Source organism: Brassica napus, chromosome A9 (assembly GCF_020379485.1).
Source record: "Brassica napus cultivar Da-Ae chromosome A9, Da-Ae, whole genome shotgun sequence".
NCBI classification, from domain to species: domain Eukaryota; kingdom Viridiplantae; phylum Streptophyta; class Magnoliopsida; order Brassicales; family Brassicaceae; genus Brassica; species Brassica napus.
In genome coordinates, this window is record NC_063442.1 from 26,945,552 (window position 1) to 26,972,625 (window position 27,074).

A 27,074-nucleotide genomic window follows, 5' to 3' on the forward strand; every position below is an offset into this window, starting at 1 on the left:
TTGGGAAAAAAAAAAACTGATTCAAAAACAGAGTTGCTACAAGAGAAAAAGACTAGATATCACCAAATCAAGTTTTTGTTCCCAAAATAGCACTCAAGGCTCAAAGTCACAAAAATAGGTTTTATTAAAGAGATAAATATACACTTATACCCCTTGGGTTAATTAATCCAAACCTTAGGGTTCAGAGTTAAGGGGTGGAGTTTTGAAATTAGGGCTTGAAATTTTATAAAAAATAAATACTAAAATAAAAAATAAAAATTTTAAAAACAGTTTCAAAAAGTATTTTTAAATTATAAAAAGAAAATTTGAAAAAAAATAAAAAAAAAATTGAAAAAAAATGTTTCAAAAAAAATTATAAAAATTTCGAATCTGAAAACATATAATCTGAAACTATATAAATTTTTTTTTTATTTTTTTTATTTTTATTTTTTTTATTTTTATTTATTTTTGTTTGTTTATTTAATTTTAAACCAAAGGTATTAGGGATATTTTACCCTTTAATGAATGTCATTTTTGTGACTTTTTCCTTCTAGTATCATTTTTGAGACATAAACTTCAAAAGGTGCTATTATTGACAATTGCCCTTGCTACAATCAGAGAGAGAGAGAGAGAGAGAGAGAGAGAGAGAGAGAGAGAGAGAGAGAGAGAGAGAGAGAGAGAGAGAGAGAGAGAGAGAGAGAGAGAGAGAGAGAGAGAGAGAGAGAGAGAGAGAGAGAGAAAAGCACCTAGGAAGCTTTCCCAGATCCAATCTCTAGAAACGACTGAAAGGAAGCTTTTCCAGAGATCTGCTGAAACGGGTTTTCGTCCAGGATGTGCCACGAGAATGGTGAATCCCTCATCGCATATGCGGAAAAGAGGTTCAGATAACATTTCCAGTGTAGTATCACCACAGATGAGCATTAAAGTAGCCGGAGGTTGCACACTCATTCTCCAGCCAAACAACTGAGACAGACAATCTGTTTTGAGCAAAAAGGAAATCAACGTTGAGAACCGTTACTTGTAAAAAGAAAAAAACCAAAGGGATAAAAAGACATACAGCCGAAGATGTTTGAAATATGGATTCCAGAGGAAAAGAGCGCTTCCAGGAGGGAGGCAGAGCGTGGGTTGAGATGTAGGTTGGACATGGCAGTGATGGTGACCGGACCAAGGTAGCCTGAATTTTTCAATGCCGATCTTATACTCCGACCAGCCAGCGATGGACTAAAAGAATCGGGTTTTCGTCCAGGATGTGCCACGAGAATGGTGAATCCCTCATCGCATATGCGGAAAAGAGGTTCAGATAACATTTCCAGTGTAGTATCACCACAGATGAGCATTAAAGTAGCCGGAGGTTTCACACTCATTCTCCAGCCAAACAACTGAGACAGACAATCTGTTTTGAGCAAAAAAGAAATCAACGTTGAGAACCGTTACTTGTAAAAAGAAAAAAACCAAAGGGATAAAAAGACATACAGCCGAAGATGTTTGAAATATGGATTCCAGAGGAAAAGAGCACTTCCAGGAAGGAGGCAGAGCGTGGGTTGAGATGTAGGTTGGACATGGCAGTGATGGTGACCGGACCAAGGTAGCCTGAATTTTTCAATGCCGATCTTATACTCCGACCAGCCAGCGATGGACTAAAAGAATCGGGAAGCGGACAGCTGTCCATGTCCCAAAGCACAGTCGTTGTCGCCATATGCACACTTGGCCGAAAGCAAAAATGAGGAGCGGGGGCAAAGGATCTGTTGAGCCTCATCGCATATGCGGAAAAGAGGTTCAGATAACATTTCCAGTGTGTATCACCACAGATGAGCATTAAAGTAGCCGGAGGTTGCGCACTCATTCTCCAGCCAAACAACTGAGACAGGTAATCTGTTTCGAGCAAAAAGGAAATCAACGTTGAGAACCGTTACTTGTAAAAAGAAAAAAACCAAAGGGATAAAAAGACATACAGCCGAAGATGTTTGAAATATGGATTCCAGAGGAAAAGAGCGCTTCCAGGAGGGAAGCAGAGCGTGGGTTGAGATGTAGGTTGGACATGGCAGTGATGGTGACCGGACCAAGGTAGCCTGAATTTTTCAATGCCGATCTTATACTCCGACCAGCCAGCGATGGACTAAAAGAATCGGGAAGCGGACAGCTGTCCATGTCCCAAAGCACAGTCGTTGTTGCCATATGCACACTTGGCCGAAAGCGAAAATGAGGAGCGGGGGCAAAGGATCTGTTGAGCCTTATCTTCACAGGATCTGAAGCAAGACCTCATCACGGATGTGCTCTAGGTTGCCAATGGCAGTGATGTTATGACCATCGTAGCCTGCATCCGTCAAAGCCGATGAAATTCTCGGACCAACCAGTGGGAACCGGACAGCTGTTGATGTCCCACCACACCGAGATTGGTATCAAGTCTTCACTCATCTCTTTAACATTCAAACAATTCGGTGTTAGTTAGGTTCTATTCTAGAAACGAAAATCTTCTTCAATCAAACATCAGACAAAGAATTCGTAGACAGACTGCTAAATCAAAATCACTGACCTCGTTGATTGTCGAATCCGAAAGGCCAAACGGAAGGACCGAAATATTTATTTTGAGGGAGGTGGGCGACAAGGGAACTTTGGCGGCATATCTGGTTTATATATATATATGAATAATGTTGGAGCCCTACTTTAGTTTCTTCCCCTTTTACTTCTTTCCTATCTTTTTATTTTTTCCCTCCCTTTTTTAAAAGCAGAATTCCACAAATATAATATTTATGTATTAGTATATAATTTCATTTAAAAAATATCAAAATATGTATCTTTTTGGATTTAAATATTTTCTTAAATGAGACTCGACTCATATTCATATAGCTTTATTTAAATTATTTGTATCATGTTATAATGAAATTTTAAACCACTAGACACAAAATTTTGAGTATGGAACTTTTAATACTTTAATTAATTTATAGGTTTTTTTAAAGATTCAAAATATAACATTCTAGGAGTGCGTCCACGCTTCGAGCGGAATATTGTGTTTCATTGTTGTTAAGTATGATCTATATAATGTAGTTATTTGATCGTTTTTATTTGTTAAAAGTATTGTTTGGTATTTTCAGTGTGTTATGTACTAATAGGTAATACGTTAATATATTTTGTGTTTATTTTTTTCAATATTGTGTAGTACTTATTAGTGATGGAGTGAACATCTCGTGTAAACAATAATAATTTTCAATATTGTATTTAGGTATGTGTTGATTATAAAATTAAAGATTTTAGCGTCAAACTATATTCTATTTTTTAATATTTTTGAAAATTATTATTTTAAGATATTTTTTGTCTTTTCTCCATATTTTGATATTGAGTCGTCACCATTTATATATTTTGTTTATTTTTCTCTGTGTGGTGTTTTCACCATCACCGTCACCTCTGTGTTCTTGTTCTTCCTCGCATTCTTCTCCTCAATGATATTTGTTGTAAATCGAATATATAATTTTCAAGTTATGAAGTTGTTTCAGAAATTTTTAATGTGAGACTTTAACCATTTTTAGTAATTTATAGTCGTTTTAAAATATTTGAAATATAGCATATAAAAACAACAGAAAGAAATCTCATAACAGAACAAGCAAAAGATTGAATTTCAATTAAACAATGACATCAAACTTTAAGCTGTAGCAAAAGAATATTTTATAGACTGCTTAGATAGATATCTGCTGAAAAGCCTCTATTTCAGCAAGAGGACTCCGTCTTGTTCCTGTACCTGTACAGAACTCTCTTCTTCTTCTTGCTGGAAACATTGTCAACGGTCAGAACAATCTTACCAGACTCACTGTTCTTGAAACTGTTCCTCAACGGTCCTTCGTTTGATCCAATCTTCTTCCCCTTTTGGACAATTATAGTGTAAGCCCCTTCATTTGCTGGTACAAACTCTTCCTTGTAACTCACTTCCCATCCCAAAACCGCAATGTCCCACACCAATGTCCCTTCAGTCTATGAAACAAACAAAGAGTAGATAGATATTTTACCACTCCTGAAACAAGAACGGACTTTGGTTTTCAAAATTCTTTACCTCAGCAGCTGGGATCTCTATGGTTTCAGATGATCCAGGCTTAACGACAACTTCAGAAACAGCTTCGTTGGAGAACTCGGTATCATCATATCTTTTGAAACCACCGTACTGAACCGGGATCTCTTCTGCTGGAATGTAGCTTCATCAAGCCACAATGCATAATAAATGTTATGATAAAGATTAGAGACATTCAAAGAATATTAGGAGGAGCGGTGGTTAGTATTGGGTGCTTACTTGAGAAGAGTCTCTGTGACATTAGCTGGACGAGTCACAACAAACTTGCTCTTGGTTCTTTGAGTTAAGAATGGTGACAGGAGAGTGCTGCCAGCATAGAACAAGAAGGGAACATTTATGAATACCTGCAGAACATTAAAAACAATTTACACACAAGTCAGGAGATTTGGTAATAGAGAGAAGGCAAGTGAATGATAATAATATGAACTCGCGTTTCTGGAGACGAGTTCCGGGTAATTATCCTGCAGAGCTACTATTGCGTTTTTGATTGCGACCCAGAGCTCCTTTTTATAAAGTCCAGGACAGTTCTTGAGATCATGGATCTGGAGAAGAGAAGTAACACCTCCTGGTTTCAGATCAAGCTTCTGGATTCCCTTCTCCATCAGCTGAAACCTCCATCTCAATAGATTCTCCCTGCTCTGGTAAAGCTCCTCGTTACCAAAAACGCTGTAGATATTGTAACAGACAGGGCGTGATTCTAGGTCCAGACCGTTCATGTAAGCTGCAGAGGCAAGATCCTCCCCAAAGTCTTCTCCAAGGATTGAATCAATCTTGTGTTCCTTTCTCCACTTGAGGGTTTTCTTGAGCATCTCAAAGGCTTCGTTGACTTTGAAGTCTCTTGCTCTCAAGAACTTCATGAGGATCACATCGGTTCCTTCAGCTCCTTTGCTTGGAAGCAGTGGCACTCCCCATAGCTCGATGTCGTTATCCACAGTCTCAGCCTTTACTTCTTCTTCAGGGCTTTCCTTCTCAATGGTCTCAGCATTAGCATCAGTCTTGGCCTCTTCCTTGGGGCTGTCCTCAGCAACAACCGCTGGTTCACTCGTCTCAGCTTTAGCTTCTTCTTCGGTAACAATAGCCTCACTCTTCTTCTTCTCCACCTTAACAGGACTCTCTTTCAAGAGAGTGTTTTCAGTAATAGCTTCCTCAAGCTTTGTCTTGAGATCGCTGAGAGCCTTTTTCTCGGACTCTTTCAAATCAGAGAAGAAATCGCTTTCTTCCTTGAAAGAAGATATCTTCTCAACACCCTTAGGCTTGCTCTCATCTTCTTCTTCTTCAACCTTAGTCTCTTTCTCTTCCTCAACAACAACTTTAACTGTTGTCTCCTCCTCCACAGATGCAATAACAACCGCAGACTCTACCTGTTTCTCCTCCACCTTTACTTCAGCAGTCATATTTAATCTTTTGCCTATAATCACATTTAAACAAATCTTTAATCATCAAAACATAACACACTAACAAAAAAAAAACTCATAACTTTTTTTATCTATGAATTACTAAATTTGAATAACCTAATTCTCCTTCTTGATTCTTGAAGAGATCTGAAATTAAAACAGTAGCTACTTCTTGGAGAGAAATCACAATACTAAAAGCAAGATATAGAGAGCAAAGAAGTTGTCCACGTCACTAAAAATATTCCTCCAATCAGAACATTTCATTTGAACATGTCAGATGGGCTTCAGTCTATTGAGTTACGTTTGGGCCTCAGGTGCATATGTTTTTTCGCTGGGCTTTGTTTAGTAAAATCTTCCAATAACAATCATTTTTCCTGTCAAGTCATATTACCTGTTCATCTGCGGCCCAATTAACCCAAGTAAAAAAACTCTATCTATTATCTTTTTTTTTGACTCCATCTTCTCCGTTTCTTCTTCATTCAATCTCTGTTACTGAACCTCAACTGTTATCCATGTTCTTCAATACCCTCTTAAGGAATTCCTTCCACCTCCTCTCGAAAAAACAAAAAAGAAAATCCCTTTCCTCGACCTTATGGCCAGATGGTGAGTCAAAGGTCTTAATCGCCGAGAGAGACGGTTTAGTCGGCGAGCTAATGAAATCAATTAGAAGAGACTCAGATTCGAGCTTAATCGAAGCGACGCTATCCTGCTTGATCGCGATCAGCTCACCGAGGCGCGTGAAACTCAATCTAATCCGAGAGAAGCTCATCAAGGATCTTACGAAGCTGTTAACGGATCCAACGACGGCGAGCGTTTCAATGACGGAGAAATCTTTAAAGCTTCTCGAGAGTTTAGCATCCACAAAGGAAGGCAGATCGGAAAACTGCGGAGGAGACGGCGAGTGTTTGAAGACGGTGGTTAAGAAGCTGATGAAAGTATCGACGGCGGCGACGGAGCACGCCGTGACGGTGATTTGGAGCGTCTCTTATCTTTTCACGGATCCACAAGCGAGCGTTTCGGTGATGGAGAAATATTTGAAGCTTCTCAAGAGTTTAGCATCCACAAAGGAAGGCAGATCGGAAATCTGCGGAGGAGACGGTGAGTGATTGAAGACGGTGGTTAAGTGGTTAAGAAGCTGATGAAAGTATCGACGGTGCCGTGACGGTGCTTTGGAGCGTCTCTTATATTTTCAAAGAAGAGAAGGCGCTTGAAGCGATTACGAGTACTAACGGCGTTACGAAGATCCTGTTACAATATATGAATACTAGAACTATAAATTTTTTTCTACTTGATGCTTTTTACTGTTTTGAGTTCTTGGTTTTAAGATTTATAAAATAACCGAAGGTATATGTTTTTTTGGTTTCCTTCTCTCTCTTTTGTTGTTGAGAATTCATGTATTACATATATTCCTGATGATGACACAATGTTTCGTTTGGATTTTTTTCACCCAGGTTTGGTGCAGAAGATGTTTTAACCATCTAGGCGTTTTGCATGTTCAAGGTATAAGTTTCAGTTATGTGTAAAACATTGTAATTTTCTTTTCAGCTGAATGATTGCATAGATAATGGTAATACTGTTCTAAATTGTTAATGTAGTGATTTCATGCTCTCTTTACGGGGATGATGATACTTGGAAAGCTTGGCTTAATGTTGATAACTCTATGCTCCACAACTACTACTATTTTTACAATCTTTGATAGTTTTCACAAGCAAAAATTGTCTAGGCTTATGCACATATTCTCGAAATTGTAGTTCTAATGCTAAAGTCACACATTTATATCATTATGCTTACGAGTTGAGAGCTGCTCTTCACTTTCTCTAAGGTGAGAAAAAAAAAGATTGATTGTGGAGCAACAAAAGTTTTAATGTCTTTTAGTTTCCCAGAAAATAATTAACTATGCAGCCATTAAAAGTAGTAATTTGGACTAATCTTTGGAAACTAAATATAACAATTTATCTAACAGAAAAAACATTTGAATATTAAAGTTTCGATTTTTGTCTATTAATGTTAGAACCAATACAAAATCACTGGCAAAAAACCAAGAAAAATCAACTTGATTAAAATATTAATTCCATGAAAAAATTTAAAGACAATGGAAATCATGTAAATATTTCATCTAACAGAACAAGATGATGTCTTAAAAATAAAATTAATATCAATATAATGTGTATATAAATCATTATAAGAAGTATCTTGAAGGAGATGAACATTTTTTAGACACTATAAAAAATTATATCATTTTAAAAAAAAACAATCATAGAACAAAATGGAAAATAACAATAACTAAACAGTGAGTACATAACTGAACATATAAAAAAGGACTAGAAAAACATATAAATAGGAAAAATAACTGAAGACATAAATAACTAACAAACTTAATATAATTAAAACATATAGAAAAAATGACTGAGAACATATAAATGAAAAATACATATAACACAAGAACCAAACCAAAAATGAATGAACGTTTTTTATCATAGGTCCACATTTGAACAACCAACTATTTAAGATGTAATATATATATTTTCACAAAACTATCGAACATCAAAGAGTGAAAAAATTATCTTGGTACGAATAGTCTTAAAATATATAATGATAAAAACCACATTAACTAACTATATATAATATATTATAAATTAATCAACACAATGCATGAAAATTAATACTCGCCATAAGATTTTTAACAATATTTTACTTTAACAATTCCATAATAATTATTTGAAGCTTCAAATGATAATTAACAAAAAAAAACTAAAATACATAAACATCATACCACATATAAAGTCAATAAATATTAACGACTGAGAACAAGAAAATAACATCAAACTAATTTATTATACTCATTTGTAAATTTCATGAATTATAAATCTATTGTATAGTGTCAAAAATATGTGGTACAAAATAAAAAAGTTAAACAAGTCATACTCCGAATTTATTAAAAATTAAACAAAATAATGAAAATTATCTAACATATAAAAATTTATAAAATACAAACTTAAACAAACATCTTTCTTAATGAAAAATTATAATAAACTTAAAAATATAATTATAATTTTATGATTGTAAATTGTTAGTTATGAATTTCAATTACCATCTCAAAATAAAAATACGCAAGTTTAATTTAATTTAATAATATTATAGGAAAATCCGGGCGTAGCCCGGAAAACCCTCTAGTTTACCTAAATAAAGAGTATCTCTCAATTCGACTTCCTCTTGTGTTTTATCTTTTACGGTTTATTAATAAGAGAGGAGAAAGTATTGAGCTTTGAGGGCTGGACCCCACCCATTCTAAGCAACGGTCAAATGTAGGGTCCACCACTAAAATAAAACAAGGAGAAACCATAACCGTTGGATTTAAAAGCCTTTCAATCTCTCTCCTCCATCCAATGATCCAAACTTTACACAAAAGATATCTGCTGGGTCCCCCACGTTCGTCTTCGCATGTTGCAACGGTCGTCTCTGCTGATCTGGTCATCCACCGGGAGATCGACACGTGGACTATTCGACAGAGTATGTTCGGCGCAACGGACTGATTTTTTTTTTGTCAATTTGATCTTCATTCAAGCCCAAAGGGCATACAACTGATTAATACAAAGGCCCAATTAGAGAAGATTACAGAAATCCCTTATATAAAGTCGCATCACCAATCTAAAGCTGACATGTGGAAAATCTATTTTTCAAAAAAAAAATTGGAATAGAGAACAATCTGAAAGAAAAATAATGCTTAAAAGAAAAAACTAACAGAAACCGTAGAACAATTTTAAAAAAGTAGCCCACAACCCATGATTCTTTGTTTGTTCACTGTCCTTTTCATTTGATTTTTTTTTACATATTCTGTTTTGTATTGTTTCGATAAAGTTAATTATTGTCTATTTTTTTTAATCTTCCATTATTAAAAATTCTTTCAGTTCTATTGGTGAAACTGTTTTCCAATATCTTTACCGTCCCACTACCTTCACTTCTTTTGCATCTAAATAAACTGAAATCTCCACATTTAAAAGATCAGAAAACACCGTAAATTATAAGTTTCACATAAAACTCAGAAAATTTCTAACACATGTATTCATTGCGTAAAATATTTAAGCACGGAAGACATAGAACAAGAAGCACCAACTCCTCAAAGTCTAATAATAATGGTGATGAAATGTCTTTAACACTCTCATTTAAAGCTCCATCGAATGTTTCGTTTCTCAAATGCGTTCAAGCCCTCGAGTTCATCCACAAAAGCAGTTGTCAACTATTAAAGATGTGTATTTCTGTATTCATTTAAGTGGTAAACAATGGTAACTAAAGCTTTTTCTCAAAAAAAAAAAAAGTTAACTAATGTAATGTTTTTCATCTTTAATTTGACAATTATTTTGCCCTTGCTATAATACTAGTTAAAACCTAAAAAGGAAACGGTTGATGATGCTTTTGCCATCCACGTGTAGGCTCCATTAAATCTCCCAAGACACGTATCCTCTCCTTGTGTCTTTCATCATGCAGCGGCAAATCTCAACCGCTTCAAGCTTCCATGGCCGGGATGAAACTGTAATCGCCTCTCCATTTATGATTCTTCTCCGCTAAACCTTGTACCAATCAAAGCTCTTCCACCATTAAACGTACTAACTTGCTGTACACTTAAAACCACCGGGGATAATTTGCACAGGAGAAGCTCTGGACAACCGGAAATAGATTTATGTCGGACCGCCATAAGAAACGCCGACTTTACTAATCATACTCCAAATTGATAGAGACTTTCAATACTTCATACTTCTTCCAATCAGAGAAACTTTACATCGATCTTACTAATCGATTAGAGAAGTAAAGAATTATACTCCTAGAAAGAACTCTGGACAAACCGATGATTAGAGAGTTTAGACAGAAGCTAGCCGAATTCAAGCACATGTGAAAGGGCCAAGTACCACTCCGATTATAATTCGGAGTTCTTTTATTTATCGATCCTGATAATCAGAGATAAGAAAGGAAACATGAAGTATAGTTCTGTACCGGACCGAAACTCACAACAAAAGTCGCCATGCGAAAATATTTATCCGACAAGCGGAAGTAGTAACTCGCCAAGCGAAAGTATATACACCAAAAGACAAAAGAAACAGAGAGACTGGTGACCGGCGGCAACGCTACCGGCCACCGAAACTATATTCTTTGTTGGAGACTCTAGAGAGAAGTTGGCGCAACGGACTGATTATTCAACCGAAGTCCCTACTTCCATTTTTTGTGTTTTGCTGACTGTAAAACTTAGATTCAATGTGTTCTTGTTTTGTTTGATGCTAATTTTACAATTTGGAGTTACCCTAATTATAATTTACACTTATAATTAGATAGTGTACCAGTATCTGAGAATCTTTTCCTTGTAACGGTAAAATGCTTTCCTCCTCAATATTTTTTTTTTTAAATGAATCACTACAAAAATGATTATCATTACAAGTATAATTAAACTAATCAATCAGGTACTCTCCTGTCTTGGTAAGTAAGTGTTCACTTTTAGCTGTTGACACCAAATATGCCAGCAAAACTTTTTTTTTAGTTACTAGCTGTTTGATTGGATTCAATTCATAATACATCTATTAAATATTCAGTAAACCCTTATCAACATGGTGTTTACGATATTTAACCAAATCAAATTAAGAATTACTAACATCAATAATTATTAGTTGCTAATAAAAAATGAAAGTGAACATTTAATATCATAGATAGGTATCAATAAACGTTGGTCTTGGTCAATAGTTCCTCCGTTTCGATAGAACAAAATTTTTGTTTCAAAATAAATGTCGTTTTATGATTTAAATGAATCAAAAAGAATATCTTTGATGCGAATAAAAATGTATTCCAAAATATTAACGAGCTCCCAATGAGATTATATGATGACATTTAAAGTGCAGCGACGCAACTATTAAATTTGCTTTTAAACTAGGGAAAATCTGAAGAAATACTTTACACTTTTCTTCAGCTAAATAACTAATTTATCCTAGTTAAATTTATAATTACAGCAAGAAACTAAATTTATTATTTTAAATATAATTTTAATTTAAATGAAAGTAATAAAATAATCATCGTAGGAAATGCAATATTTTGTGTAAAAAAAATTGATAGTCATCAAGGTTACGTTGATCTAGTGGTAAAGAGATTGCGGCTGTAACGTTATATTTGGGTTCAATTCACGTCGGGAATGACTATTTATAATATTTGGATTTTTGACAAAGAATTGAAACCATTTTTTTTTACCAAAAAAAAAAATCATAGTCATTTGAAACTTGTTAAATTTTGATCCAGTCATTACGTTTTATAAGTTTTGTATATTTTTCTCTTTAGTGAGATTTCTGAGCACACTGACGACCAATGCAACGATTAGCTATCACATGGACAGTGCCATTTGTTCCTAGTTCTAAAATAACATGTAAAGTTTTATGTTATGTGTCGAAATGATACTTTGTTATATAAAATTCTCTAGTTATATTTTTTCTTTGAAAGAATTTTAGATTTATTCCAAGCAAAAAAGTCGTTTTCACGTTTGCTGTTGCCATGTATCTGAGTTTGCTTTGAAAAAAAAATGCAAAAACTATGTCTTCGACTTGATTTTCATCTCGTTTACTAGGTGTTTTCTTACACTATACGCAAAAATAATTTTAAATATATTAATTTTTATCTTAAAAGAAAATTTTGATTTATATTTCAATATTCTTATTTTTATATTTTAAATTTAATGGTTAAAAAATCATAAACATATCTTTTGTAATCTTATTTCTTTTGATTTGGTATAACTATTTCAATTAGTTTTTATTTAAATTTTAACAAAGATAAATTACATTTTATAATATTAATTTTAGTTATTTTATATTATGTTTAATGATTATTTATTTTAAAATATATCTTATAATTTAGTTTTAAATATATACATATATATTTATATAGATATAAATGCTAATTAATTTGAGATTTTGTTTGTTTTAATTAAAATATGTTAAACTTGGAAATCAATTGGTTAATTAACATGACGAAGATGAACAAATAACTTAAATAAAATTTTAAACACTTACCTATCAATTTTTTTTTTTGATTAGTGTTATTTTTTTTTTGTATTTTTGATGCACATTTACAATTATATTTATTTATACAAATATGATATTTAAGTTGATGTAAAGAATTATATTTGTAATCTTATTTAGTATGTGATATATATATATATATATATATATTATTTTAATAGTTATTAGGATCTAACCCGCCCTTTTAAAGGGCATGTAATGTTTTTCATCTAATGTTTTTTTTTGTCAAACTAAAGACAAATTATTACGTAGGGGTTATTGGTTGTTGTATTTAAATGGATTTGAAAATCCGAACTAAATCTAATGTTATTGGTTTTATGATTTTAAAATATGTATTAAAATCATGTGTTATTGGTTTAATGATTCATAAATTCTCTATTAAATCAAGTGTTATTCAATCGTACGAATTTACTAATATATTTGATTTTATAATGAATTTGAATGGATTTTTTTGGATTTTTTTGTTAAAAATACAAAGACTCAAATCCGAAGAAACACCTCTGGATTTGCATATTTTACTTGGATTTATAATACTATATGGATTTCTAAATCAATCAAAATATATACTACATGTTCCTATCTTATTTGGTTCAAAAATTTAATTGATGCAAATTTGGGGTTGTTTATATATTATGGTTCTAGTAAATTAGATGATAAGATGTAAATGTTGGTCGTGTATAATCCAAAAATTTATTTACTACGGTTTGTTTTTATTGTGATGCTCAGTTCTTTAGATTAATCACATTGTTTTTTGACAGTATACAATATATGTCAATTTTAAATGGATCATTTAAAATTTAAATGACAATATTTTATTAATAGATAAAAATAGGAATCTAAACTAATAGAATAGATAGATACATATATAAGATTTTAGTAATAATCTTTTGCACTATTTAATGTGATAAATTAATGATTATATAAATCTATTCCTATATATGAGGGTTAAGATATATATTCTTTTCCACTATTTTTAAATTTGTGAATATCACCAAATGTATAATAATAAAGATGATAAGATGACGGTTTAATGGTAATGTTCACAAAAACATTGTTACAAACAAACGTCACATGTATGGCCAATTTATTATAGTACATTTGATTTAGGAAGTTATGTATACAATTAGGAAAATGCAATTAATGCTGAAATCCTAGGATTAGTTAGTACTTCAGTGGCATTTAGATGTAGTTAAGCTATAATTTTAAAGGTTAACTAGATTTTGATCCGTGTTTAAGAAGCGGGTATTTTTTTGGTGACCGTAAACTCAAATATTAAATGAATTTATATTTATTATTAGATATCTAAAATATTTAAAAGCTATTCTATTAATTTCAGTCCGGTATAATATTTTCATTAAGCTTTCATATCCGAATCAGACTTGTGGTCGAACCGTAAGATCTAGTAACTCATATTAGTGGGATAGAATATAATAAAATGAATATAGTAAAAGTATCTGAAAATCAAAAAGGCCGTTATTAACCCACTGAAAAAAATATAATTTGTTTTTTGTTTTATAAATTTTTGATATATTAATATACATTTGACTTGTATAAGAAATTTCTTTTAACAAATATTGTTAAGTTTATTTATAAATATATTAATTATCAATCTACCAAAATAGTGAAGCAAGTATTATTTTTTTTTCCTTTTTAAATTTTCTATCAAACTATTATCAATTTAAAAAAAAAAATCAGTTTGTGACAGATATTTTATTATTAGAAATCCATATAATTTAAATAATGTTACATTTATATGTATTTATGTATAAAATGGTCTTCATAATTTGGGATTTTGTAAAAAATGGGTCTAAAGTTAATTTGGTTAATTTTCTTTTTCTATAACAAATGTTAATTGGATTTATAATTTTCTTTTCTGAATGGGTTATATCAGTTAAATTATCTTTTTTAAATTAAACGCCCAAAGCCCAATTAATAATATTTATTTTGTTGATAACAAAGTGAGATTAAATAGGGATAACATATAATATATAAGGAATACCAAAAAATAAAAAAAGAAAATGGTCCAACAACTTTTTATAAGTAGATTTTTAAAAATTGCTTCCCTTTTAATAGTATAGATTTCAGTTTGTATTTCAGTTTTAATAGATTAGATATACGAACTATACATTTTAATAGTTTTACCAAAAAATAATATCTATATGGAAAATTGACATTATATGAGTTATTAGTCATTGTTATATTTAAAATTCTTGCAAAAAAATATAAAGCTTTAAAAAGAAATTTTACAAGTCACAGTTAATATGATGTCATATCATTTTTTTCTTAAAAATGTCACTTTTTAAAACTGTCATCATTTTTTAGTGCTATATCATTTTTTTCAGTGACACACATGTATAAATCACTTAACAAATAATGTATAAGAGATATTTTTGATAAAGATTGTAATATCATAAAAGGTTAATCCAATATATATTTTAAATCAATATAATGATCTTAATAACTTGGAAATTTGAATTTAATCACTAAAAGATAAAATCTAACTTAAACCTGGGGAAGATGTCATTTTACAAATTGGACAAGAGTAGTTTTGAAAAACAAATTGAGTCAGTATATTTTTTCAAATTTGAAAACATAAATATGGTATTTTCCTAATTATCCCTTCAAACTATATTATTTGCGTGCCAATAATAATCAAGATAACCAAAACACAGTAGAAATAATCGAAGCAGTTGGCAAAGAGTTGCGATAATTATAACAGAGAAGTTGTTGAGGTCAACAGTTCCAGCTAACTCACCCCGCCAAATCAGCCGCAATAAAAGGATGATGATACCAGAGAGAAACAGCACAAACTACAGAAAGAGACAGAGCACAAAAGATCACCAGCTCATGCTGTACACAAATCAAATCTAAAATCACGTCTTTTGAATCAGACCCACCAAGACAGCAGAAGAGAGTAACACGTAAACCATCCACATTAAACTGAGACAGTCTTTTAATTCTCACAAAAGGTAAAAGCATCTAACAAAAAAGGAATAAAATTTAGCAGACAAATGTTATCGACTATGTCCCAACGTGTGTTTTTACGGTATTTCAACTCACCAAACCGCGGATCATTGCCGTCTGCTTGATCTCCTCTCAGGCTTCTCAGGTGTTATAGGAGAATCTGAGAACAAACCAGTTGCCCTGTCGAACAAAAAAAAAATTCATTACTGAACAATCAATCTATGACTGCACCTCTTTACTCTAAACTCTTGAGTGCTTATAAACAACTTCAACTAGTTTCTAGAACCAAAGCAGACCACTAAGTTCTTGTGAACAGCTATTTGCAAAAAGAGATAATGTTACCTGTCGTAACACAAGTATGCATCACCAATTTGTCCTGCAACCTTGTTTCGCACTTTCCTCACACAAATCTGAAACATACAAAAAGTTAATTACCTTGTTTAGGACAAGTATGCACATTGTTTTAACTAAACTACAGATTAAAAACAACCAAATGGTACTCACTTGCACTAGATCAAGAGGACCAGCCTTTTCATCACGGTTTCTGTGAATAACAATCCCATTGTCACACTTGTTAATGAAATGCGCACTCCCGCTAATATCATAAAGGTTTGGTGGACCTCCGTCCCATTGTTGCAACTGTTTTGGATGTGCAACGAACCAGACATGACAAGAGTGATGTTGCGCAAATCGTTTTATCTTCGTAAGCATCTGGCTAACATATTCTGTCTCCGTCCTATCCAAAACAAGTATAAATAGTTCTTAGCGAAACAAGGTAAAAGACTGATTGGAGTGAATAAACATTTCACCAACACTCACTGTCGTTGAGTACGTTGATGATCAAGCTCATTGTAAGGGTCTATGACAAGTCCTCGTATCCCATGCCGAAGAACGGCAGCTTTGGCACGTTCCAGAACCCATCCAATACTTGGAAGTGAGTCCAATTCACATCTGATTATTCATGAGAACACAAAACACCAAAATATTATTTAACACAACATCTCCAAAATGTACAAGCTCTATAAAAGGCTGAAAGGTTTTACCTTATGAGGGTGAAGGTGTCATCTAACCACAGTTTCCCTTCATCCAACTCCTCAACGCTCATCCGTGGGACACTTCTCCCATAACTGTTGAGCCAAAAAGAGAAAGAAGAGAAACATAACCTTAAGGTGATTGATTACACACCACAAAGTTAAATACAAGGCCACAGTTTTTCTTTTTATGCTTGAATCAGATAAGTGTGGATCTTTTCAAATGGAGAGAAGCTTACTCTGCATCAAAGAAGGGTTTCTTTACATGTTTCTCCAAAAGTTTCCTGCCATGATCTCGTACCTGCAAAACAGCAAGAACAAGAATCAATCAAGCAAAACTGGTTTACGCAGTTTCTTTGTTTCCATTCATGGACTAATTCAGAAACACACTTTATTTTCCATTGAGCACAGCGCAAACTTCCAGCCAACACTATGGTTGAGATTACATAAGAGAGCATCAATCCATTCACTCTTTCCGGAATTAGGAACCCCTGTCACAACCGTTAACTCTCCTGGCACAACCTGATCAGCAAACAAATGGTGAATATGACATCAGATGTGTTGACCCCTACATGAGTATATATTATTATAAACATGACTTCAATGCTTACACTATAGAAGTTGTCCAAAGTTTTCCAGCCGCTTGAAACACCATATTCATGTCCATGAGTCCGGTGATAGTAAGCATCAATTTCGTCGAAGAAATCTTTAAAGGAGAACAGTCCTTGTATAGGGTATGGCTCTGCACTTCGAACAGCTTCACTGAGTGAATGAGGTCCCATAGACATCAGCACCTAAGAGAATCATCCAAGTAAGGAATCATTGCAGGTCATCTATATTTCTATACCAATGAGGCAACTGCATAACGTTTTTTATATCATCTGCGAACTGACCTCATTTGCATCTTTGTAATGCTCATCGTCACTTTTCTTCGGCCATTTGACACGCCAACATCTTTCTTTGCCAAGACGCCGTGCAACTTCTTCAGCCAGAGCTTGACCAGCTCCATCTCCATCAGTAGCAATAACAATTCGAGATGCCTATAGGTTAATAAAAAAAAATACTTTTATATCCAGATACTTGGAATCAAACAAAATAATAAATTGTTGCCGCACATACCTTCTTTAAGTAGTCATTGCAATTCCATAGGAACTTATACTTGGTGTCCTAGCTTCACGGAAGAGTAAAGTTCTTAGGGAAATCAAATAAGAAAACTTGGATAAGAAAAGGTATGAAGCCTAAAGACAAGACAAACCTTTTCTTCAGGTGGAGTTTCCTTTGAAGAAACCGACGCTGGAGCTCCATCAGGAACCGACACACAATTTCTAAAACCTGCCTCTTCCATCGCAAGTTTGTCTATTTCTCCTTCAACCTACAGTCAAAGAATTAAATTCACTGTTTAGCCATCATCAATACCATGTGATCATTCAGTAGGAGGTAAAGGCAAACGTACTATAATGATTTCAGATGCTTTTTCAATGTCGTCAAGCCCATAAAAGATCCTCCGTGTATTCTTTTCCTGAAGGAAACAACACAAACATAAAAACATGTAAATATAGTCATAATAGAAGAAAGCTCGAGAGAGAGAGAGAGAGAGAGAGAGAGAGAGAGAGAGAGAGAGAGAGAGTTGTTCATGTATGATATTAGAAAGGGAAGTTGTATGATATGGACCTGAAAGAACTTCTTAGTTAGATAACGGTACTTGACACTCACAAGCTCCCCTCTTTGCCAATACGTAAAAGCAATTACAATCTGCCACATAAACGAAGCAAGAACTTAAGGTGAGAAGAAGCAACCAACCACAGAAGAAGGCTAACAGGACCAAGAAGCAAGCATGTTCCTTTAGAAAAGAAGGTTCATGATTTTTCTAATTGCAAACAAGATTGGACCAGTGAGAGCCAAGTAACAGAAAAGCTTGAAAAATAACAGATTCAGAAGAATATTTGTAAGTACCTCATCACCTATTCTTTTCTGCATAACCCGATTTCTCTTTAGTGTTTCTGCTGAAATCATTCTTGCAGCGAAATAATCCTCAATCTGAAGCATAACCAAGAACACAATAAGGTTTTATCAAACTCATATGAATTACAGCGAGATGAAGTATCAAATTCATATTTTTTTCCTTCATCGTAAACACAGAAGAAAGAAAGAACAATAAGTGAGTACTAGAAGACAACAACCTCGTCGCAGAGAGGTTCTAGCTCTAAACTATCCACAGTAACTTTCCTTTCAACCTTCTCCACTGGAAGTACAGATGTAGTAAACCTACCATCCACCTGCAGAAAGGACGGAGGATAAAATTTTCATTTAATCAATTTAGATTTCAAGAAACGTGTGTCATGCTTGTGTTGCAACTCACCCGTACTCCACCTTTCAACCCACACTTGCCTCGAAAGCAATTCCATGTAGCCGAAGAACTGTGAATTAAAAGGGCATCATTAACTACAGTCTCATAAACAAAAAAAAAAAGAAAGAAAATTCAAAACCAAAGCCAAAAATAAGATTTGCATACCAATCAGCAGCAATGAAAAGAGACAAACTTTTTTCTCCAGAGTCACCACCTTCACACTGACGTGCACATAAAGAACAGTCTTAAGTATATAAACTCCAAAAGAAAAGGAGAAAATTTAGCGTAAATGCAACATTAACATAATAGTACTCTCTCAAGTCTTGGCATATACCAAGAGGCTTGTGGAGAAGACATAAAGAGAAATGTTATTACCTCGGGACATATCAAACCACTGTATTGTCCAGAGGGACAGTTTTGAGCATCAATTCCATTATCAGCTAATTTAAGCCTCAAGTTGGCTAATCTAGATTGCACAGCACCATCTTCAGGATCAACTACAAGTCACAATACGTTGAGCAAATTCATCAACTATAGAGGAGCAATTGGAAACAGCATTCACGACGTACCGGGACTTGGGGCTCTGGAGATTGAAGTGTAGGGAGATACACCATTGGGCCTTTGGTGATAAGGGCTGCTTTTGGACACGGGTCTCGAGGCTAGAACCGGACGAAATCTTCTAGAAACGGAAGAGAGTTGCCTCTGAGCACCACGGGTGCAAGTAGGAGAAGAAGCTGCAAAAGAAGGAAGAAGACAAAACTCGAGGAACTGCTTCGAACCCATGAGTACTGACATCGAACTGGACAGTTTCCGCAGGTGGGTTTGAGGAAGGCGAAGCAAGAAACGCATCCCGAAAAAAGTTTTCAGCTACTATACTTCATAGCGCTTCTTAATTCCGACAAGGGTTTTAGACTTTTTAGGGGTTCTTTCTTTTCCCTCCTCTGTCTGTCTGTCTGCGTCTTGCGGAAGAAGAATGAGAAGAAGAGAAAGACACCCAAGAGATTTTGATTTTGTTCTCTTTTTACGTAACTTGGGCTTGAACATAAAGGCCCATTATTTATTTGTTCAGGCACATTGCATTTATTTAGTAATGTTGAGGATTCTATCGGTTTCCTGCAAGCTTCAATGTATCTCAAATCGCAAATCTAGCGGAAACAATCAATCGCAGTGTGGAAACGAATCAAGCGAGAAAGTAAACGACACAAGAGTTTTGGTAACCCGGTGTTCACCGCACTCCTCCGATGTGGAGAAGCCGCTATACTCACCGGAGAGAGAATTAGGTCTCTCAACCTTTCCAATAGATGAACTGAGAAGAGTACAATCACAGGAGACCTTCTTCCTCTCTATCTCTGTTACAATCACCTAGAGATGAGGTATGATTTAGGAAGAAGAAACAAGAAGATGAGTTTAGCTAGATACACAGAGAAACTCCTTCCCTCACTAGCTCTCTCTCACTCACGATCTCTCTCTCTCTCTGTCTCGAGCTCTCTCTCTCCCGAGCACGAGCTCTTTCTCTGCTCACCGTTCTGTTACAGACCTCGACGTCGTAACCGTATCTTCTCCGTCTCGTGAAGATGACGATGACTTGATCCAGCTCAGAAAAAATATCTTCAGCTTAAGTGGTTAATGACTCTCTTAACCCCACTTGAACTTAGCCAAAGCATGCCCAACTCACGTGCCTTTCATAAGACCAACATTAGCTTGAAACCTTCTTCTTGGCTAAGAGACTTAGAAGATAAGATGACATATTTCTACAATTTCCACCTTGTCATCGATCTTCTTCATGGCTCTACCTTCCCTTGAGCTTTCTCCTCATGTACTTGAGCAAACTTGCTCATCTGCAACTCCCTACTGATTCTTGCATCTTCTCAGCTTCAATACTTCCTGAAATTAGTTTCCTCCAAGCATCTCAACCTGTATCCATCTTGATACAACCTGAAGACTTCTTTGCCATTGCTCCTTTCAACCTCTTAACCGAAGCTCCACCTCAATAGCTTGTCTTCATACAATCAATCACCATCAATGAACTAGACATGAAACTCACAAGCCATGGCTGTGATGTTAATCACTTTTTCATTCCTGAGCACTGTCTTCTTAAGTTGATAAACCGCTTTAACACAGCTTTGTGTTAAGCTCAACTTCTTCATTGATTCTCTTTTGGCAGTTTCTATAAAACCGGAAACTTGAGACGACCACCCATCAGTAACTCAACACAATCCATAAGCTGCTCACTTGATGCTTGACCTGTTACTGTGATTTAAAGTCATCAACCTTCTGCCAAAATCTGATGCCGATGCTAGCTTGAAACTATTTCAGAACTTGAATCATTTGCGGAACATGAATCACTTGCCTCAAACCAGAAGCTCCTTGATTCAAAACCTTTGAAACCAATCTCAACAAACAGTAGACACCAACTGCTTAACCTGAGATTTTCCTCACAACCACTTGATGAACACACTGACTTGAACACCACCCTGCACCGCTGCTGTCGCCAACAGAACACGCCGCTCAACACAACCCGGTTAAGAAGACTTTCGATGTAGAGAATCTCTGCTCAATCTCTGTCCAAACAAATTGTTGTGACCCTGCAACTTGATTTCTCTGTAGACCCATTTGATTCACCTCAAAAGCACCTGAGATCAGAATCAAAAATACTACTGAAAATCTCTTGCAGAAACCAGAATCATACTTGTTTCCTCCCTGAATCAACCCTGATTCAACCAGCCTTCTGTCTAGCCAACTCAACCTTGAAACCTGAACTTGAAACGCTGTTGAAACTCCAACAGATCACGCCTCAAAGCTCCACCTTGCTGTGAGTACTTTCAACCCTAGTTCCCTTTCCAATTCCTTGAGTAATTAAGACAGTACCAGCAGCTCAGAAACACTCCTTGTACCCTTTAACCATATCTCTCATCATAAGATCCTGATATATTCAAGAGATACTTTCTTTTACAGCTTCTTTCACATCAATTTCGTGCTCATGATGTAAACTCCACCAAAACTTTTGGTACTTGCATCGTAAATCTTCTCACAGCTGAACCAAAGACTCTTCTTGGCTCACTAACTCTTCCTCTAGTGTTTTTCACACTTAGGCTCCACACTTGTTCAATCTCACAAGTGTTCTTTACTGAGAAGATTTCAACTTTCTTTGATGCAACCAGACAACTTATAACTTCTCAAGTTGTTGTCTCAGAAATCAGTTTTGAAAACATGTTTCTGCCTCAGCCTTCTCTAAGACTTCAAATCAGTTGCAAGCTTCTTGAAATGTCTCTCTTTATGCTACCTTCACACGCCTCATTATACCTTCTTGAAGTGATACACTTTGAGAAAACTTCAGCAAGAACTTGTTTCTCAATCCTCATACGAGAAAATAACCATGATCACTTCAGTCTACTTCATCTCAAGACATTCACAGAACCTGCAACTTCTTATATTTCAGCAACCTTATCTTCTTTTAACTTCAGAGCCTGCCCACATTCTGATTTATGCAAAAAACTCAGACTAATACTTCATCAATCTTCACCTTATACCAGAGATCAAAACACCTTTGATTTCTTCTCCAGCAAAGCCAACATAAACCTTTATTTACTGCTGCTTAAAACTCTGATGATACAAGATTCTTTGCTGAAAATAGCTCCACCCAGAAACTGTTTCTCTCTCTCTGATTCTGCCTTGATGTCACTACACTTCACATTCTCTTGTACACACTCTACTTGGTTCTCTTTTCCTTCCTGCTACCACACAAAACCAGAATGAATTGCATAAGCTGTTGCAAGCTTATTTGCAGGAACTTTAACCCAACAATACACTGAGAAGACTTGAGAAATTCGTCTGAACCAGTAGCACTGCTCCACCTGAAGCCAAAAAACATCTGAAGATGTGCACTACAACACTTGTAGAGGCAAGACTCCACCTGAAACAGAAACCCTCAGACCTTACTGAATTTCTCTTCACACACAAATTCACTTCTCAGACTTATAACCATCCTTAAACCTTCCTGCACTTTTTTCTTGATCCATTAAACTGTTCTGTGTACTTTGACTGAATACATGGCTTCTTGTTTCAACATACATGTCAGAACTTATGACAAATATCTTCTGTTTTCAGCCATTTAATCTCAGTCACTTATACCCGAGAAACCACCAGGAGTCATTGCTTCTTCAAAGCAATTCATGTACCACCAAACTGAAAGTGCTTCGACCATCCTCTGTATGTTATGACCTGTAATAGTCTCATACACGCTGGCATCTTCATCCTTTCTGAATTTTAATCAAAATCAGAACCCATGCTCTCTGCTCTTGTCTCACGTGCTCCACCTTCTTGTCTCTGAAACTTTAACCTGTCTTGGACTTTAGTTTCTAAAAAACGTGAGCTACCATAACCTGAGACATCACCTGCAGACCTGAGCTTGTAACATCTCTGTCCAAGAGGAAACAGAACCAGCAAAACCAATTTCTTGCTTTCTTTTCCAGTGGAACACAAAACTAGAAACTTGCTTCTTTTCTAGTTTCTTTATCACTGATATTCAATCAGCCTTGCTTCAGAGTTCATCCCTTCTAGTCTTCTGCAGAGACACCTTTGAGTAAGACAACAAGACCTCTTCACCGAGCTTGCCCCTGTTACTCACAAGATCTCACCAAAGCTTAGCTCAAGCTGCTTCTTCCTAAAGATAAAACCTGTTTCTGCATCACTAACTTGATGACTCTGCTGCCTTTCTTCTTATAACCAGAAGCTTCCATCTCACTTCACCCAGTGAGCCTGACTACTATCCTGAGACTGAAACCCACGCAGAACCACTTCTGTTTATCACATTACTGCCACTGAAGAGTAGTCACAAATGTAACATCCTTGATTCATTTAGTAGAAACCCAGCCTTGTTGCCACAAGCTCTATTCTGATCCTTTTATAACCCCTGATCATTGCTACCTGAGCTCCCCAACATCCACAAGAATCTGACCCTCTACCCCTGAGACTGAACCTGCAGACCAGCAACTCAAAATCTCTGAAAACTGAACCAACCTTGAAGCCTTAAATTACTGAACCTGTCTTGTTTCATATCTGATTAAACCTCACTGTCATGCTTCTCTGCAACTTCCTTTCACTTGGATCCTGGAACCTTTAATCAATATCCAAATAGCCATTGAAACACATACCAACATCAACTTCCAAGGCGTCCCTCAGACCTGAGATTCATAAGTGCCACCAACTGCTATTCTTTCCATCTTCTGAAACAACACTGCATATTTCTTCCACAAACGAGCTGACCAAAACACAATCTGACACCAGACCCGAGCCTTGATCATCCTTTGCAAAGATAACACACATTACTTGTGATTCAGCAAGCTTCAGTTCCCCTTATCCTTTGCAGAAAATGATTAACCATCCATCACAAACTACCTTTGTGACTGTATTGAAACAAGACCACCTTATCTTCAAGATTTGAGCCTGAAATCTGTTGAACTTGATTTGATTCAAGCTCCTTAAGCCTGGCTTGACTTAACCTGAATAATCTCCAACATGAGATATTACCGGAAAGGAGTATATCAGCAGCTACGAAGAAGACGACGAACACTCAGCCTTCAATTCCTCCGATACCAACGAAGACACGCAGCTGGAACAGGGGAAAGCAATGGTGACTCAAGAGCTATGATCTTTTACTTGATCTCTCTATCTTGTACTTGCTTTCTCCTTCCTCTGAATAATCTATCTCTCCCTTCTGTATCTCATTCTTGCTTCAGCCTCTACGGATCTTTCCTTTCTTGTGAATAACACAACATAGCTAGCAAGTCTCTTCATCATAATCTCACACCAGACTATGACTCTAGCCTCAAGATAGATCACCTTGCTTCTGCACATGGTTTTACAAACCAGAAACCAATAGATCCGACTGGATCTTCCTCCGTGTACGTTCTTTCTTACGCTTCCGACGTCTTCTTCGTCTACCACAAGCAAACATCACTTTCTTCTTCCTTTGACGCTGACGCTGCATAATGAACGACATCAGCTCTGATTCGTCACACTTGATATGAGAGCGATGCGATCTCCAGACTACCGAAACTCTGATTCTTCTTCTTCAGAATCGATCAAGATTCGTTACCGATGAATCCTTGAATCGCCATAACCAGTGCTCTGATACCACTTGTTGAGGATTCTATCGGTTTCCTGCAAGCTTCAATGTATCTCAAATCGCAAATCTAGCGGAAACAATCAATCGCAGTGTGGAAACGAATCAAGCGAGAAAGTAAACGACACAAGAGTTTTGGTAACCCGGTGTTCACCGCACTCCTCCGATGTGGAGAAGCCGCTATACTCACCGGAGAGAGAATTAGGTCTCTCAACCTTTCCAATAGATGAACTGAGAAGAGTACAATCACAGGAGACCTTCTTCCTCTCTATCTCTGTTACAATCACCTAGAGATGAGGTATGATTTAGGAAGAAGAAACAAGAAGATGAGTTTAGCTAGATACACAGAGAAACTCCTTCCCTCACTAGCTCTCTCTCACTCACGATCTCTCTCTGTCTCGAGCTCTCTCTCTCCCGAGCACGAGCTCTTTCTCTGCTCACCGTTCTGTTACAGACCTCGACGTCGTAACCGTATCTTCTCCGTCTCGTGAAGATGACGATGACTTGATCCAGCTCAGAAAAAATATCTTCAGTTTAAGTGGTTAATGACTCTCTTAACCCCACTTGAACTTAGCCAAAGCATGCCCAACTCACGTGCCTTTCATAAGACCAACATTAGCTTGAAACCTTCTCCTTGGCTAAGAGACTTAGAAGATAAGATGACATATTTCTACAAGTAAGTTATGAAGAAAAATTTTTTTATCACAAATACTACATTTTATTGGATATAGATAATTATCCATTTATAATATTTTATTATATATTCTTTGCTTGAAGTAAAATTAACTTAGAATAAAAGTACCTTGGAACTAAAGTACTTTATCTCTTTATATTATTTTATTATATTCTGTACACTATAAATATGGGTGAACCTTTTTGTAATGAGATCATCCGAAAAGAAATAAAGACAATAACTTTTACCTTCTCTCCAAAAACACATCCACACATAAAATAACAAAAGAGAAAGTGATCTCATCTCATATCTCTCACTTGTCTCCATGGCCAATCACATACATATATAAAAACCAGCTCCTCTCTTATTATTTATAACACGTTATCAACACAAAGCTCTGACTAACTGAAGTTTATCAATCCGAAAGTTCTTAAACCAGCCGAGTTATCATGCCGAATTTGACAAAGCTCGAAATTAATGCCCTGGATATTACGAGAAATAATTATATGACATGGGCAGTGGGTGCAAAGATGCACCTGAGAGGAAACGGACTTTTGGAAACCATCGATAGTTTGAAAATGATGTCGGATGAGAAAAAGGCAAAAACCATGATATTTTTACGACACCACATCCATGATGGTTTAAAAGATGAATATATTACGAAAGAGGATCCTTGTGACCTCTGGAAATCTTTAAAAGAGAGGTTCAATCACCAGAAATATGTGATCTTACCGAAAGCTAAACACGAGTGGATCCATCTCCGGTTCCAGGATTACAAAAGTGTTAGTGAGTTTAATTCCGCGATGTTCGGAATTACTACGAGGATGATGTTATGTGGAGAGAAAATAAGTGATTATGATATGATCGAGAAAACTCTCTCCACGTTCCATCCTGAAAATGTAATCATGCAGCAACAGTACCGGGTGAATGGATATACCCGTTACTCGGAGTTGATGCAAGTCCTCCTTGTAGCGGAGTAGAATAATCAACTCGTGACTTTAAACCATCAAGCTCGTACCACTGGTCTGCTCCATTTCCGGAAGCGAATGTTGCATCATCAAGTTATGATAATAGGAGAGGACGAGGTCGTGGATGTGGTGGAAACCGTTATCATGGTCGTGGAAGAGGACGAGGAAGAAGATTTCGTCCATATGATGAAAAGTTATGCATCAGAAATAAGATAAAAGATGTTGATGGAATGTTCTCCTTTTTTGTGTCTAAAAAGATTGATCACGAAAATGATGATCCCGATCCAAGGTTCATTTTAGAATGTCAAAAAGACATGATTGGGAAAAGTGGAAGAAGACCATTCAAATTGAATTACTCTCCCTGAATAAAAGAAATGTCTTTGGACATATAGTCATAACGTTTGAGAATATAAATCATGTTGGGTATAAGTGGGTATTCGTGAGAAAAGTAAATGAGAAAATTGAAGTAACACGATATAAAGCCCGATTAG

The 27,074-nt window shown here is 35.6% G+C and overlaps 2 protein-coding genes across 4 annotated transcripts; both read right to left on the minus strand.

Moving 5' to 3' along the window:
* Positions 1-3,542: 3,542 nt before the first annotated feature.
* Positions 3,543-8,629, minus strand: LOC106367248 (patellin-4-like). 2 transcript variants are annotated; one of them, XM_048739089.1, is made up of 5 exons: positions 8,610-8,629; positions 4,468-5,444; positions 4,256-4,380; positions 4,022-4,160; positions 3,543-3,942 (listed from the first exon to the last, which is right to left on the minus strand). In XM_048739089.1, exons 2-5 carry the CDS (start codon positions 5,428-5,430, stop codon positions 3,682-3,684), a joined length of 1,488 nt encoding a protein of 495 aa, XP_048595046.1. In that variant the 5' UTR covers positions 5,431-5,444; positions 8,610-8,629; the 3' UTR covers positions 3,543-3,681. The 2 variants fall into 2 exon arrangements, with proteins under 2 accessions (XP_048595046.1, XP_013662430.1); XM_013806976.2 differs by lacking the exon at positions 8,610-8,629 and adding an exon at positions 5,548-5,647.
* Positions 8,630-15,311: 6,682 nt separating this feature from the next.
* On the minus strand, positions 15,312-19,812 carry LOC106367250 (twinkle homolog protein, chloroplastic/mitochondrial). 2 transcript variants are annotated; one of them, XM_013806978.3, is made up of 19 exons: positions 19,388-19,812; positions 19,194-19,303; positions 18,984-19,039; positions 18,831-18,888; positions 18,652-18,747; positions 18,425-18,508; positions 18,143-18,223; positions 17,925-17,990; positions 17,727-17,843; positions 17,591-17,638; positions 17,365-17,511; positions 17,083-17,265; positions 16,862-16,993; positions 16,711-16,772; positions 16,484-16,567; positions 16,260-16,391; positions 15,945-16,176; positions 15,783-15,850; positions 15,312-15,620 (listed from the first exon to the last, which is right to left on the minus strand). In XM_013806978.3, exons 1-19 carry the CDS (start codon positions 19,665-19,667, stop codon positions 15,548-15,550), a joined length of 2,109 nt encoding a protein of 702 aa, XP_013662432.1. In that variant the 5' UTR covers positions 19,668-19,812; the 3' UTR covers positions 15,312-15,547. The 2 variants fall into 2 exon arrangements, with proteins under 2 accessions (XP_013662432.1, XP_013662431.1); XM_013806977.3 differs by having other exon boundaries at positions 19,194-19,315; positions 19,388-19,807.
* Positions 19,813-27,074: the final 7,262 nt, after the last annotated feature.

Bases quoted from the DNA above. Each gene is read 5' to 3' on its own strand.
- LOC106367248 (XM_048739089.1), bottom strand. From the start codon at position 5,430: ATGACTGCTGAAGTAAAGGTGGAGGAGAAACAGGTAGAGTCTGCGGTT. The intron at 4,381-4,467 runs GCGAGTTCATAT...AATGTTCTGCAG, and splicing joins CGGAACTCGTCTCCAGAAAC to GTATTCATAAATGTTCCCTT. The intron at 3,943-4,021 runs GTAAAGAATTTT...TTTGTTTCATAG, and splicing joins TAGAGATCCCAGCTGCTGAG to ACTGAAGGGACATTGGTGTG.
- LOC106367250 (XM_013806977.3), bottom strand. From the start codon at position 19,667: ATGCGTTTCTTGCTTCGCCTTCCTCAAACCCACCTGCGGAAACTGTCC. The intron at 18,224-18,424 runs GTACTTACAAAT...TTTATGTGGCAG, and splicing joins AGAAAAGAATAGGTGATGAG to ATTGTAATTGCTTTTACGTA. The intron at 16,773-16,861 runs GTGTGTTTCTGA...GCTGTTTTGCAG, and splicing joins TGTGCTCAATGGAAAATAAA to GTACGAGATCATGGCAGGAA.